Below are 14,547 nucleotides of genomic sequence, written 5' to 3' on the forward strand. Positions count from 1 at the left end.
CGTGACAAGTGTCTCATAGCTGGGAGACCACCAAGTAGCAGTGCTGTTAAATGAAAATCTTTTATTTCTTCTCCTATAGCTTGCAGGCGTTCTAATGTCTAAAGTACATCTTATACAGTCCTGCATGTGCTGGTCTTTTATTAGCTTAGTTTGGTATGACTTTCTAATGAAGTACAGATTATTGCTAAGATGTGCTCTCTATCTCTGTTTTTTCCGTAGGCCTTCCCAAATTTCTTTTACCGGTTCTGTCCACTCCTGTAGGTGGGTTTGTTCTGTGCTCTTGTATACACTCCTTATACCTTCTTCATTCTAAATTTCCAGGACTGGTAGTTCTGGATTGTCATATTAGCGACTGCAAACCTTGATGAAAAGCTATAGCATACGAGTATCGCCACACACTGTATTCCAACTTCAGTGTGAAGTAAATGAAAGACATGCTTCAGCTTAAATTCCCACACATTGGTCACACCCCTCAGACATGTTTCACCCACATTGGGCTTAATTGTAGAGACTCTACTAATTGACTCTATAAATAAGCCCAATCTGGGTGAAACATGTCAGAGGGAGATGACTGATGGGTGGGGATTTGATCTTAGGCCTGTCTTTCATTTTAAAGGAGAAGTAGGGCCAGTTTACAACAATACTTGTATTCTATATCTATATTTTAGAACAATATAACAATATATGCTAGAACCTGAATACAGAGTGTAAACCTGGGAGACCGATACTGTGGTCTTGGAGTGCTGCTGATCTGTTATGGTACTTGAAACTCTGTTAGGAGCTATCATATATGCTTCTGGTCCGTTTTCTTTTTCAGAGACAGTTTTGCTGTAATTCAGAGCTGTGTAATTATCTGAAGCAGTGTTTAGTACTTGTGTAAAACTATTGCTGAGCCCATGAAAATGGTTAGAAAGTTGAAGCAGTGATATCAGTGTCTCTGCAATTGCCATCAATGTGCACATACATACCCTAAAGTCAGTCTGATCACATGCCAGTTAGACTACGAGTATAATTTTTTGAGTTATGGGAAGAAACTTGAGTATAATGAGGAAAACCACAGAGACAAAGTGAGTGCATTCTAATTTCAGACAGATAGTGTACTTTGTGTGAATTACATACAAAACACCATCGCTAAAAGCTGCTTTAATCCTCACGCTCTCTGCTGATCTCAGCACTGTAGTGGTCACAAGGCAGGGAGCATGGATGATATGAACAGCTCATCTGCTACATCCATGATAACCGTATATACAAAGAAGAAAATGGTTGGACTTTATTGGCATTGAAGGGAAACACACATATATGTACAAAATACAAGACTTTATTACAAATGAATTAAAAAGTACAATAAGTAAACAAATCATGATAAAATCAAGAATGTTGCATACTGCCTTATAATCAATTTCAACTGCTGACTCACTAAACCACAAAAATTATCTCATTCAGGAAATATGCCCATGTTCAATTTAAACATACAGTATATAAGGATGTAAATTGTGGTTGTGCGTCCTCATGAATCAATGCATTTCTCTTATTTAGTTTCCTCAGGACGCATGAAAATTCAGCAGAAATCACTAGAGAAAACAAAAGGAAATATACAGAATATAGATATATAATATACACATACAGTATACATATATATGTAAAAACAAAAGTTAATACTCTATCCCTTAATAGAAAATGATCAGCACCTTGTTTGAGCATGTGTATGTGACATGGGGAACCCCTTTGGGGCAGGCACTGGAACAGATAGGAGGGTGGACAGCCTACGGACGGTAACAGGGCTTGTCTTGATGATGTAAAAGTAGCCTTGATCAGAGTACACTACACAGTAACACGCAGAGTATAACACCTAGGACCTATGAGATATACCTACCCAGGAGTCAGATAAGCACAAAAGATGAGACAAGCGATTCCACAATATGTTGTAGAGAAGGGACATCACCAGAAAAGATATCTCACTGTAACCATCTATTTCCATTCAAAGCTGACTTTCAGGAAACCATATTCCGTTCACTTTCACATGGAGAGAAATCCCCAATAATATATACGGGCAGGTCCAAAATAATGGGTGTAACCTGAGAAAGAAGGAACAGCATCTCCCAATCAATCCATTGATTCCATACTAAAAGACACAATAGACATACAGTAGGTATATAAAGATCTTATACAATCCGAATCAAACCACACGTCTTTACTTGGCTAGGCTGCCTATTTGCATATACTCCTAAATACTCACCTGACAAGCGCCAACCGCTGAGAGAAAAGCCTGTATTACATTCAGGCCAGTACTATGTGGAATAGAGGAGTATAATGCTTCTATATCAAAGGCCACTAAGACAACCTGGAGAGACCAAAATACCATCTAATGCTCTTGGTAGATCCGAGGTATCCTGTATGTATGAAGCAAAGCTAATAACGTGGGTTCATAGATATTCATCTACTAAGCGACTTGCTAGTTCTGTTTTTGAGCCTATACCCAAAAATGATGGGTCTACCAGGAGGATTGTTTACATTTTTATGCATTCTAGGAAAGGCGTCTTTATACAGGCCTGTGGTTTATGTGGCAGATAGTGGGTCCCTCTGTGGTACAATTGCAGGCATTTGGCTTTCACTGACAACCTGTTCTGGCTGTGCATTGGGGGGAGGGGGGGTGGAGGAGGTAGACCCCTTCCATAATTGGGCCTGGTTGTCTGCCCTTCCCGCTGTGAAGGGGGCATGATCTGGGCCATGCGTTGTTGCCTGGGCGACAGGTTTATGCATGCCCAGTGGTGGTAGCCGCCGGCGGATGACATTATCAGCCATGCTGTTGTCGCGGCCTGCGGATGTGCACCCAGCAGTGGAAGCATATAAGGAGGGCAGATGCTAGATATTTGGTTGGGGAGTCCTGGCGTAGCACTTGTCACTTGCAGTTGCCGCTTTTCAGGTGAGTGACTGGGACAATATGTGAATAGGAATCCTAGTAAAATGAAGACACGTGGTCTGATTCGTATTTTATAAGATCTTTATATACCTATGTCTATTGTGTTTTTTAGTATATTTATTTATTTATTTCAGGTACTTATATAGCGCCGTCAATTTACACAGCGCTTTACATATATATTGTACATTCACATCAGTCCCTAACCCTCAAGGGGTGTACAATCTAAGGTCCCTAACTCACATTCATATACATACAAGGGCTAAATTGGACAGGAACAAATTCACCTACCAGCATGTATTTGGAGTGTGGGAGGAAACCGGAGTACCCGGAAGAAACCCACGCAGGCACAGGGAGAACATGCAAACTCCAGGCAGGTGGTGCCGTGGTTGGGATTCGAACCAACGGCCCCAGTACTATAGTACAGAATCAATGGATTGGTTAGGAGATGCGGTTCCTTCTTTCTCATGTTACATCCATTATTTTGGACCTGTCCATATATGTTATTGGGAATTTCTGTCCATGTGAAAGTGAACGGATAATGGTTTACTGGTAGTCAGCATTGAATAGATGGCTACACTGAGATATCTTTTCTGTTGATGTCCCTTCTCTATACCATATTGTGGAATCGTTTGTTTCTTTTGTGCTTATCTCCCAGGTCTTAGGTGATATACTCTGTGTATTGTACTCTGATCAAGCATATTTTACATCATCAGGACAAGCCCTGTTGCTGCCTGCCCTCCTATCTATCTCAGTTCCCACCCCAGGGAGAGTTCTCCATGTCACATACATACTGTATGCTCAAACAAGGTGCTGATCATTTTCTGTTAAGGAATACAGTATTAACTTTTGTTTTTACATATATATGTATACAGTATGTGTATATTATGTATATATATTGTACATATTTCCTTTTGTTTTCTATTGTCATTTTTGCTGAAATCTCATGAGTCCTGAGGAAGTGAAATAAGAGAAACACATTGACACATGAGGACTCACAATTACAATTTACATCCTTATATATGTTTAAATTGAACATGGGCATTTTTTTCTGAATTAGGGCATTTTTTTGGTTTAGTGAGTTAGCAGTTGAAATTGTTTATAAGGCAGTAGGTAACATTCTTGATTTGATCATGGTTATTTACTTATACTTTTAAACTCGTTTGTAATAAAGTCTTGTATTTTTTACATATATATGTGTTTCCCTTCAATGTCAATAAAGTCCAACCGTTTCTTTCTTTGTATATACGAAGGCAGGGAGCATGTCCCACTACTATACACAGATCACTTCTATAACATAAATTGTAGTGGTCTATAATTGCAGCCTCCTGACAGGAATTACATTTTCTACAGGGTCCAGGAACTTTGAGCAAAATTTTAAAAAAAATGTATTAATGTAACTTAAATGGGTATATTTTTAATGTGCAATGAGCTGTAATTATATACAGTAATATATATAGGATTTGCTCAAGAAAGCATAATTAATAAGAAAAAAATGGATTACCTTTCTTGACTCTGTCACACCAGCCATATTTATTTTTTATTGGTTCATCTTTCTGAATGTCATATTTTATTAGTTCAAAGGGAAATGCAAGCTGTGTATGAGATAAATGATATAATGTTACTAGTGCTCATTAAATCTTCAATTTGTAATGATAAAATTATTTATGATATTTTAGAAACACAGACTTCGTCAGAGCATTATCAATTCTCAGCATAAATCCTATAAATCTCTGTGTCTGTGTGACTATTGCTGGCTTCAGCAATGCTTGTATGTTGGAAGCAGGGTGCCAATAGGGGAGTACCTTTGTCCTTTATGTATGGAGCCTGAAACCCATCACTCCAACTGCTGGGGCAGCTAGTTGATAAGCAGGGATGAAGGGGATGTGGACAGGGAGGGTGATCAGTGTGGTGCTGGTGGGGGGAGGTACAATTTCTGAAAGTGATCCTCCTGTGGATTCCCCTGCAGCACAGCCAGTTTGTTCTCCTCTCCCTTCTGGCTGATCTCAGCTGCTGCAGAGGGAACCACAGGGGAATTAGTTCCAGTAATTGCCCCATGCTCTCCCAGATCACCTTCTCTGTCCACGATGCAACTTTTTTTGTTTGTTTTTTTGCATTGGAATCTCCATAGATGTACACAGTGTGAGGTTTCCATCATATCATTTCCTTTGCTGGTCGAATGTTCTTAGCTAATAGAGTTAGAGTTTCTATATTGGTGAACATTAACTCCCATTGTTGAATGATCTAAGGCTACTTTTCTCTTAGGATCAAATGGTAAGGAATGTTATTTTCACCTGATGAAAAGCAACAAAGAATCTAATACACATATTACAAAGATTACAGGTATCATTTGCTAAACTTACAGGAATGTGGAGATGTTCACAAAGTAAATTTTTATAAATAGACCCCTATCTCTAAAATGGATGTCAAGTATTCTGCAAAACCAAATTATCGATTATTACATCTATTTGAATGAAAAATTGAGCTTCTTGATCCTAATTTCTGATGAAAACAATTTTTTTACATTCTGCTGATTATGCTTTATTGACCTACACCAGCCCCAGTTTAGGTAAGTTTAAAATAAAATGGTTATACATTTTCAAAAGTACACCAAACTAATTATTTTTAAGCATGTGCAAGGTAGGTGAAAAGATGGGGGGTTAAATTGAACATTAGTCCCTAAATAAGTGTGACTTCAAGAAAAAATAAGATTCAAGTTACAGAATCTTTTTTTTTTAATTGATCAGTACTGTGCAAAAGTTTTAGGTAGGGGGGAAGAAATTCTGCAAAATAAGAATGCTTTCAAAAATTTATTTTTAATTGTTAGTTTTTATCAATTTACAAAAATTGGAAAATGAGTGAACAGAAAAAACAATCTAAATGAATATTTGGTGTGATTACGCTTTGGCTTCAAACCAGTATCAATTCCTACACTTTCACACCTTGTACACTTACACATAGTTAGGGAATTTGGAAGATTAGAGTCAGGTGGATGATTAATTAATTATACCAAGCATGTGCTAATGACCATCAATCGCATATGTAGGTTGAAACACAGTCATTAACTGAAACAGAAACAGCTGTGTGGGAGGCTTAAAATTGGGTTTGGAACAGTCAAAATCTGTTACTAAGGTGAGGTTGTGGAAGACAGTTTCATATCATTGTCATACACCATGGCATGACTGAGCACAGCAACAAGACACAAGGTAGTTATACTGCATCAGAAAGGTCTCTCCCAGGCATAGATCTCAAAGCAGACTGGGGTTTCAAGATGTGCTGTTCAAGCTCTTTGAAGAAGTACAAAAAAACAAGCAACACTAAGGACCCTACACGCAGTGGTCGGCCAAGGAAACTTAATGCAGCAGATGAAAGACATATCATGCATACTTCCCTCCAACATCAGAAGATGTCCAGCAATGCCATGAGCACAGAACAGGCAGAAACCAGTGGGACCCAGATACACCCATCTACTTTCCGGAGAAGTCTGGCCAGAAGTGCTCTTCATGGAAGAACTACGACCAAAAATCCATACCTCAAAAGTGGAAACAAGGCTAAGAGACTCAACTATGCTTGAAAACATAGGAACTGGGGTGTAGAAAAATGGCAGCAGGTGTTCTGGACTGTTCTGGAGTCAAAATGTGAAAGCATTTGTAGCAGGAGGCACTTTGTTTGTGAAGGGCTAGAGAGTGGTACAATAATGAATGTCTACAGGCAGCAGCAAAGTATGATGGAGGTTCCTTGCATGTTTTGGGCTGAATTTCTGCAAATGTAGTTGGAGATTTGGTCAGGATCAATGGTGTCCTCAATTCTGAGAAATATTGACAGATACTTATCCATCATGCCATTCCATCAGGGAGGCATATGATTGATCCCAAATGTATTCTGCAGCAGGACAACAACCTGGAACATGCAGCCAATGTTATTAAGAACTATCTTCAGCATAAAGAACAACAAAAATGTCCTGGAAGTGATGGTTCACCCCACAGAGCCCTGATCTCAACAACATCAAGTCTGTCTGGGATCACAAGAAACAGAAGAATTTGAGGCAGCCTACATCCACAGAAGATTTGTGGTTAGTTCTCCAAGATGTTTGGAGCAACCTACCTGCCAAGTTCCTTGAATAATGTGTGTATGTGTACCTAGAAGAAATGAATAATCAATGCTGTGTTGAAGGCAAAGGGTGGTCACACCAAATATTGATTTGATTTGGATTTCTCTTCTGTTCATTTACTTTTTATTTTGTTAATTGATAAAAATAAACTGTTAGCACTATTTCTGAAGGCTTTCAAGAACATGCTTTGTTTGTAGAAGAATAAATCTCCAGTATATAACAGTACCTTATAAAAGAAATTACTGCGCCCAACAGATCCAATTTTTCCAGTATGGTTCATGAAACAAATGTTCCCTTCAGTGGCTCCGTACAGCTCACACATCTTGATGTTACCAAACCTTGCAATGAATTCTTTCCATACATCACTGCGAACACCATTGCCGACAGCCATGCGGACCTTATGATCTTTTTCACCTTCTCTCTTAAAAAAAAAATAAAAAATGTACATAGGGCTTTACAAAACATTTATTTTTTCTGAAACATAGATGTTTAGCAATAAATTATTTTCATAGGACTAAAATAAATAAGTTACTTTTGCCATTTAATTTGTAATTCGATGAAGCCCTCCTAACCCCCTTGTATTGAACTGTATCGTTGCTGTATTGTCTCCCTTTATATTGTAAAGCACTGAGCAAACCGTTGGCACTATATTAATCCTGTATAATAATAATAATAATAATATATTAATTGTCACCAGTTTGAGAAATCTGGCTCTTCAGCTGTTTTCTGTTATTTATTAATGTTTAATGAACTTTATTGTTCTTGTTTGTTATCTAACCCTTTATCAATATTTCTGTTTATTTGATTTTATTGTATCTTAAAAACTCTAAGCCCAATTCTATGAAAAAAGTAAAAATCCTTGGAAAGGGGCTATGCCACACTGTGAAGGCAAATTCTCCTTTATGTCTAGGGGATGGGAAAAGCAGTTTTACGTACCCAATCCTCCATTCCCAGACAGACAGCACTTTTTGAGATTACTGGTTTACACTTAATTGTGGAAAATGATAATTTAATTAAAGATGGGGGTCCTAGTAGCATTTGATACTCCCAACAGTGGATCGCCCTGCCATTATTCTTAGCCATTTCTGCCCACCTGGGTGGTTTAGGTGATCACATCCACAGTAGAGTTTTCCAGCACCTCCCTTTACAGTCTTAAAATTAATCCATAAATCAACTCAATCAGAATTCAGGTTTGCAGATCAAATTATTTAAGAACAGAGATCTCATCAATAGAGTCTCCTAGAGATATAGAACTCTCAACTGAATATATTTGGTTATATTCAACCTTTAATTCCAGCTTTATTTTTCTTGGCTCTTTGGTGTTGTGCATAAGACCCTGACCTAGATCTTCTTGTATCTTTATTTTATCTTGGTACTCCATGTACATTGTTGGTGATTGCACAAATTCTACCTCTACCTGCTTTTCATATCTATTTATTTCAAATTCCAACCTGATGACACTTTTTTCCACATGTTCCTCCTTGTTAATATACCTCCAAGGCTCTATTATTTGGCTGTACATGTCACTTGGCATTTATAAAAGGTAAAATATTAAAAAGTAAGAAGGATGTACACAAAGCCTTATAATCCACAGCAAGATTTTATTCATCAATGTAATTGGAACACAATAGTGCTTTTGGTTTGGAATTTTCAATAATTTGCTTTCTACAGTGGAGATCTTTCATTGTGACTGTCCATCATCTCCTTACTGCTTTAACATAAAATATTCAGTAATGCATCTACAGTACATTGGATCACCAGATGGCTTGATATTTCTCACAATCACTCTGGCCTGGTTTCCTGGCTCTGACAACCATAAAGCCCATGTAGGTCTTCACTTTTGGCCAAATAATGGTTTAAAGGTCTTTGTGGTTCATTCATAACAATAAACAGACAATCCATCAAGGAGTATTTGACACTATACCCAAGTCAAAACGGGTTAAGATCTTTATTGAATAGGTGGCAAAGAATTAACCAAAACTTAAAGCTCATCTATGCAAAACATGCTAAATAATAACATTATTCTATGTTAAAGGAAATCTAACAACTAATGTTCACTTTCAGATATATGGAATGGTACACCAAACTGACAACACTAACAACAGAGGCAGACAAACTCAAAATCATCAGTTAACACCACTTTTGTATTAACCGAGTCTAAGCAAACAACCTCAGAAAAAATGCTAAATACTACTAGACTATCACCTTAAATTAGTAGTTTATCCCCATTACAGCATATACAGTACCTTTCTAAAAAATAAGCATATAGGGAAGTGATCATAGAGACACAAGGGATGCATGCAACTACCTCTCCTACTCCAGTAATGGGTTAAGTTCACTTGTTAATTATTATTTTGTTGGATGTACAATATAAAACATGATGGTTAGTTGGCATTTTCTAATGCAGTGTGTTATTCTTCTGATATTTTCTGACATTGTACCATTTGAAAAAGGTCAATAAAAATATTTTTAAAATATTAGAAAAGGGAGCCTGATTAGTTGGTGTTGGTAACAGTTTTATTGTTCCTTCAGTTTTCAGAGTCATCTGCAAAGTTATTGTAGGCCTTCACAGGCTTCATACATCTCCTAATGCAAAGAAATCATCAATTAGCAAATGTGATTTTTCTATGAATGAATACCTGGTGCACACTGCCCTAGCAGTCATAGCTGTGAGAGCAGAAGCATAGCCTACTGAGCGGGAGTTGGTGACATTCCTGAGTACACTGCAATATTCTATAATACTAGCTGAACACAACAAAGATAGGCTTTCAGTAAAAGCAGCTGGCAGAAGACATAGACACCTACGTATTTCTGTAGTAGCTTGAACGGTCTGAGTTCAAATTCTTTCAGACTCGTTTTGTTAAAATTGTTGATAAAATGTATTTCCTGCAACACATCTAAAATCTGTATCACACAGCAAAGCCTTTGATTCACAATAATAATGCTCATCGAAATAACAAAAAAATGAATTTTACACATACATTTTACATCAAAACAAACAAAATTCTGTTGTGCCTTCACCCTAAAATTGTGTTTGCGCCAGATTCATGTAGCTGTGTTTGTGTCAGATCCATAGCTGAAATTCAGTCTAATAGCGATTTTTGAATCCACCCACTGCCATTCACTGTCAATCAAAAGCAAGGCAGACCTGATAGGAAACTAGTCTTTTGTTCCCAGTTAGGGCTCATTCACACTTGGCTGTTTTACCAACGCTTGCCAAACGCCCCTATAGCGTTTGGCAAGCGTTGGTCCGGTTTTTGCGGAGCGTTTTTCAACGATCGGCAAACGCTCCGCAAACGCCGCATGCGCGATTTAGCGGCGGTTGCTAGGCGTTTGCCGAGCGTTAATAACGCCCCACAAATGCCTATAATGCAGTTTGAGTGGTGTTACCGCTCCGCAAACGCTCCGCAACTGCACCACAAACGCCGGCCGGGCGTTTGCGGAGCGGCACCATAGACGAGAATAGGAGGCTTCAACGCCTCCTGACTCGACCAGAGGCGTCCGTTTTGCCACGACGCGATGCAAACGCTCCCGTTAGAACAGCACCATGTGCTGTAATGTGCAGAATTGGCAGAGGCATTTGGGAAGCGGTAAAAACGCTTCCCAAACGCCTTTCTGCCACCTGCACACATTGCTAGTGTGAACGTAGCCTTTGAGTGGTGTTACCACTCCGCAAACGCCCCGCAACCGCACCGCAAACACCCGGCCGGCGTTTGCGGAGCGGCACCATAGACGAGAATAGGAGGCTTCAACGCCTCCTGACTCGACCAGAGGCGTCCGTTTTGCCGCGACGTGACGCAAACGCTCCCGTTAGAACAGCACCATGTGCTGTAATGTGCAGAATTGGCAGAGGCGTTTGGGAAGCGGTAAAAACGCTTCCCAAACGCCTGTCTGCCGCCTGCACACAACGCTAGTGTGAACGTAGCCTTAGGCTCCACTTACCCGATAGATACCATGGCCATCGGGAGCAGTGAAAGTGGTTCTAAAGATACAGGGTTTTTTAACTTAATGCATTCTATGTGCAGCTACTCCCCCACCCTCCACCCCATATACTTACCTGACCCCGATCTCAGCAGCAGCTCTCTAGGCTCTAGGTCTACTCACTGGACAGAGAGGCAGCACCAGGAGCCATTGGTTTCTGCTACTGTCAATCACAGACAGTGAGGAGGGAGCAGGAGGAGGGACCAAGCTGCACTTTGTGTATCAATGGACACACAGAGCACAGCTCAGGATCGAGCCCACACTAGTTCCCCCATAACAAGTGGCTTGCTACTGGGGCAGTTGGCCAGGGGGAGGAGCCAGGAGTTCCAGTAAGGGACCCCAGAAGAGAGGTCCCCCCATTGCACAGAGCAGATAAGTATAACAAGTGTGTTATTTTTTCTTATGTATCCTTTGGAAACAGTTTAATTACTACCAGTTTCTAATCTGCAAACTGGCGGTAATTTTTAAGAATCTGTCACTGCCATAGCGACTGGTCCCTTAAGTGGTGGTAACAAGATCTACCTGTGGTGGTACCGTATTGGTAATGGTATCAAAACTGGTGTAATACTTGCCTTAATTAGGTGTAGGTAGATTTAAAGAGAGCTACACCTGAAAACTATCATTAATGCTTTATTAAAGCAAAATTGAAGACATTAAAAAAATAAAATTATAAGCAGGCAGGCTATTTAGCACAAATTAGACATGCAATGTCTCTTCTGCAATAAATTACAACTACCTGCCTGCTCATAATCTTCTGTGGCATGTAATGTAAGCAGCTCCGTTTCCATCACCATTGACGTCCATGTGTGCTGGGATGACTAATGCAGGCCATAGATGGGTCGAAAATCGGCCGATTTTTCGGCCGAAAATAAAATCGGCCGATTTTCGGATCGTTAGTGGGCTATTTGTTCGGCCGTTTTTCGGTATTTTGGCCATTTTTTTTAATCGGGAAAGTTGGAAAAAAATCGGCCGATTTTGGCGATCGGCCGATTTTTGCGACAATAATGGGCTAATCGGCCGATTTTTTACCGATAAAAAATCTGCGCATGAGCAGTGACCTGCAAGAGGAAGACAATAAGAAGAAAAAGAAGAAGAGGAAGAAGAAGAGGATGAAGAAGAAGAAGAAGAGGACGATGATGATGAAGAAGAAGAGGATGATGATGATGAAGAAAAAAGAAGAAGAGGATGATGATGAAGAAGAAGAAGAGGATGATGATGATGAAGAAAAAGAAGAAGAGGATGATGATGATGAAGAAAAAGAAGAAGAGGATGACGATGATGAAGAAGAAGAAGAAGAAGAGGATGATGATGATGATGAAGAAGAGGATGATGATGATGATGAAAAAGAAGAAGAAGGAGAGGAGGATGATGATGACGAAGAAGAAGAGGATGATGAGGAAGAAGTAGAAGAAGATGAAGAAGAGGATGATGATGAAGAAGTAGAAGAAGAAGAGGATGATGATGACGAAGAAGAAGAAGATGATGATGAAGAAGTAGGAGGAGAAGAAGAAGAGGATGATGATGAAGAAGTAGAAGAATATGAAGAAGAGGATGATGATGAAGAAGGAGAAGAAGAAGGATGAAAAATAAGAGGAATTCCAGTCCGACAAAAAGTGTCTCTGCAGAGAGCTCCGCTATTTCTTTGACAGTTCCTTGACATTTACAGAGGTTGCAACATTGTATCTATTTGTTTCCGAATAAAAACATCTGTATCCCAAATGGATACAAATAGATACTTTGTTGCAACCTCTGTAAATGTCAAGGAACTGTCAAAGAAATAGCAGAGCTCTCTGCAGGGACACTTTTTGCCGGCTGTAGACAGGATGAAAATCGGCCGATTTTTTTTACCATTGGTGGTAACGTCGGTCACTTGAACGACCGATTTTTCGTTTTTTTAAAAGAAAAATCGGCCGATTTTTGACCCATCTATGGCCTGCATTACTCCTGCATGTGCACAAAAATTATGTCTTCCCACACTGGCCAACTGAAGACCAACACCCAGAAACAGCCGGGTTGAAGATATTGCCACCGGCAAGGGACTTTCATTGTACCTTAAATTCCCCAGAATCTGTCATTAACTGCCTCTTAGAATACAATATGCACTTGAAACTCAATAGCTACAGATAACTTATGGTAAATGGTATATGAAACAGGATGGTAGTTGGTAATAATCATAAGCATTTTCAATATTTTTGGTTACAGTACATGTTTAAAGCAAACTTGAATTTACTTTCATAAACAGAAACGCACACTGGCAGTGCACAGCAGAAACATTAAAGTGACTGCTCCTATCTTAAAGCACTGACTTCACCTTTGATCCCCTGAAATGAACCTCAAGTAAAAGAGGTATGAGGCACAATGAAGGACTCAACCAAGGCAAGGCTAGAGTACTGTTGTGTGTGTGAAGGGGAGATGGGCAGGGGTTTGTCTAGCTCTGTGCAAACACTCACTATCAGCCATCAGTATTGACATAGGATTTTTGGTGGCATCTCATATGTCTTGTTAAGAAGGAGGCCAGCTCTTAATGTAGAACTCCAGATAAAAACAAGAAAAAAATGATTAACCCATTAAAAGATAATATTGCAACACCAACTTTTGCAGCAAAATTATACTTCAATCTAGAGCTCTCTCTCTCATGACGTTTTCTGCCACTAGATCTCCTCAGTCTGATGGCCAACACTCTTCAATTAATTCCCTCTAAGCCAAGGTTGCCCTGGACCCACCCAAGCCTGTGAGTGGACAATGAAAAGATCGTCGGCACAATTATGAGCTCATCTTTGTCTCACTGCTTTTTCTTTCTATCAGCAGGCTCCTTGTCAACACATGAACTTATTGCCACCTTTAACTGCCTTCTTCCTCTCACACTCCAGCCTTGCTGTATGGGCACTACAGGTTAAACTCAAGTAACTGCTCGAATTTAAAAAAAAATACATTTAAGAATGGATTAATGATCACAGAGCTGCATTAGTCATTTGTGACTTTTTATATCTGTCTAGAGTTCAGCTTCAAAACTGAACTCTGACCAACATCATTTGAATAGTTTTAGGGGGGTTTGTAGTTGGTTAATTCTACTGATTAGAAATTAATTGTTTGTCTTCTTACATCTTAAAAAGTGGGCTTAAAGGGACCTTGCACACGATACTGATGTATGAATGCCAAATCTTCCTGGCAGTGAGTTGCTGTCCAAAAAACGTGATTATGATCTGTATAGTGTGCACATTTATACTCGGAAAATTTTAGCAGCTCCCACAATGCTAAATAATATAGGCGAGGTGTGATACATGTGTGTATTTGCATGTACGAGCATAAAATACTGACCGGTAACACAGATTTTTTTTTTATATATATATATATATATATATATATATATATATAATGAAAAAAAAATTTCTTTTTTAAATATATATATTTAGGTGTTCTTGCATGGGAAGACCACTTACTGTTATCTCACATATATATTCTTATTATTATGGCCAAATTTACCACCCTAACTCCTTCCACAGTTTTTACACTACATAGACAGTAATATACTGAAACG

The 14,547-nt window shown here is 39.2% G+C and overlaps 1 protein-coding gene and 1 long non-coding RNA gene across 3 annotated transcripts in view; both read right to left on the bottom strand.

Annotated features, from left to right (window-relative positions):
* The window catches only part of SLC27A6 (solute carrier family 27 member 6), a 74,030-nt gene that overhangs the window by 26,457 nt on the left and 33,026 nt on the right, over positions 1–14,547 (bottom strand). For both annotated transcript variants that reach the window (XM_089677725.1, XM_089677719.1), the window contains exons 6-7: positions 7,255–7,449; positions 4,422–4,512 (exon numbers count right to left, since the gene is read on the bottom strand). In XM_089677725.1, coding sequence (XP_089533851.1) covers positions 4,422–4,512; positions 7,255–7,449 — 286 coding nt within the window. The remainder of the gene's footprint in view (positions 1–4,421; positions 4,513–7,254; positions 7,450–14,547) is intronic.
* On the bottom strand, positions 1,299–4,393 carry LOC149473562 (uncharacterized). The gene is made up of 2 exons (XR_016312759.1): positions 1,874–4,393; positions 1,299–1,571 (listed from the first exon to the last, which is right to left on the bottom strand). It is a non-coding gene; the product is annotated as an uncharacterized LOC149473562 (long non-coding RNA).

Source organism: Staurois parvus, unplaced genomic scaffold, assembly GCF_062004578.1.
Source record: "Staurois parvus isolate SC_StPar_1 unplaced genomic scaffold, SC_StPar_1.0 ptg000014l, whole genome shotgun sequence".
NCBI lineage: Eukaryota > Metazoa > Chordata > Amphibia > Anura > Ranidae > Staurois > Staurois parvus.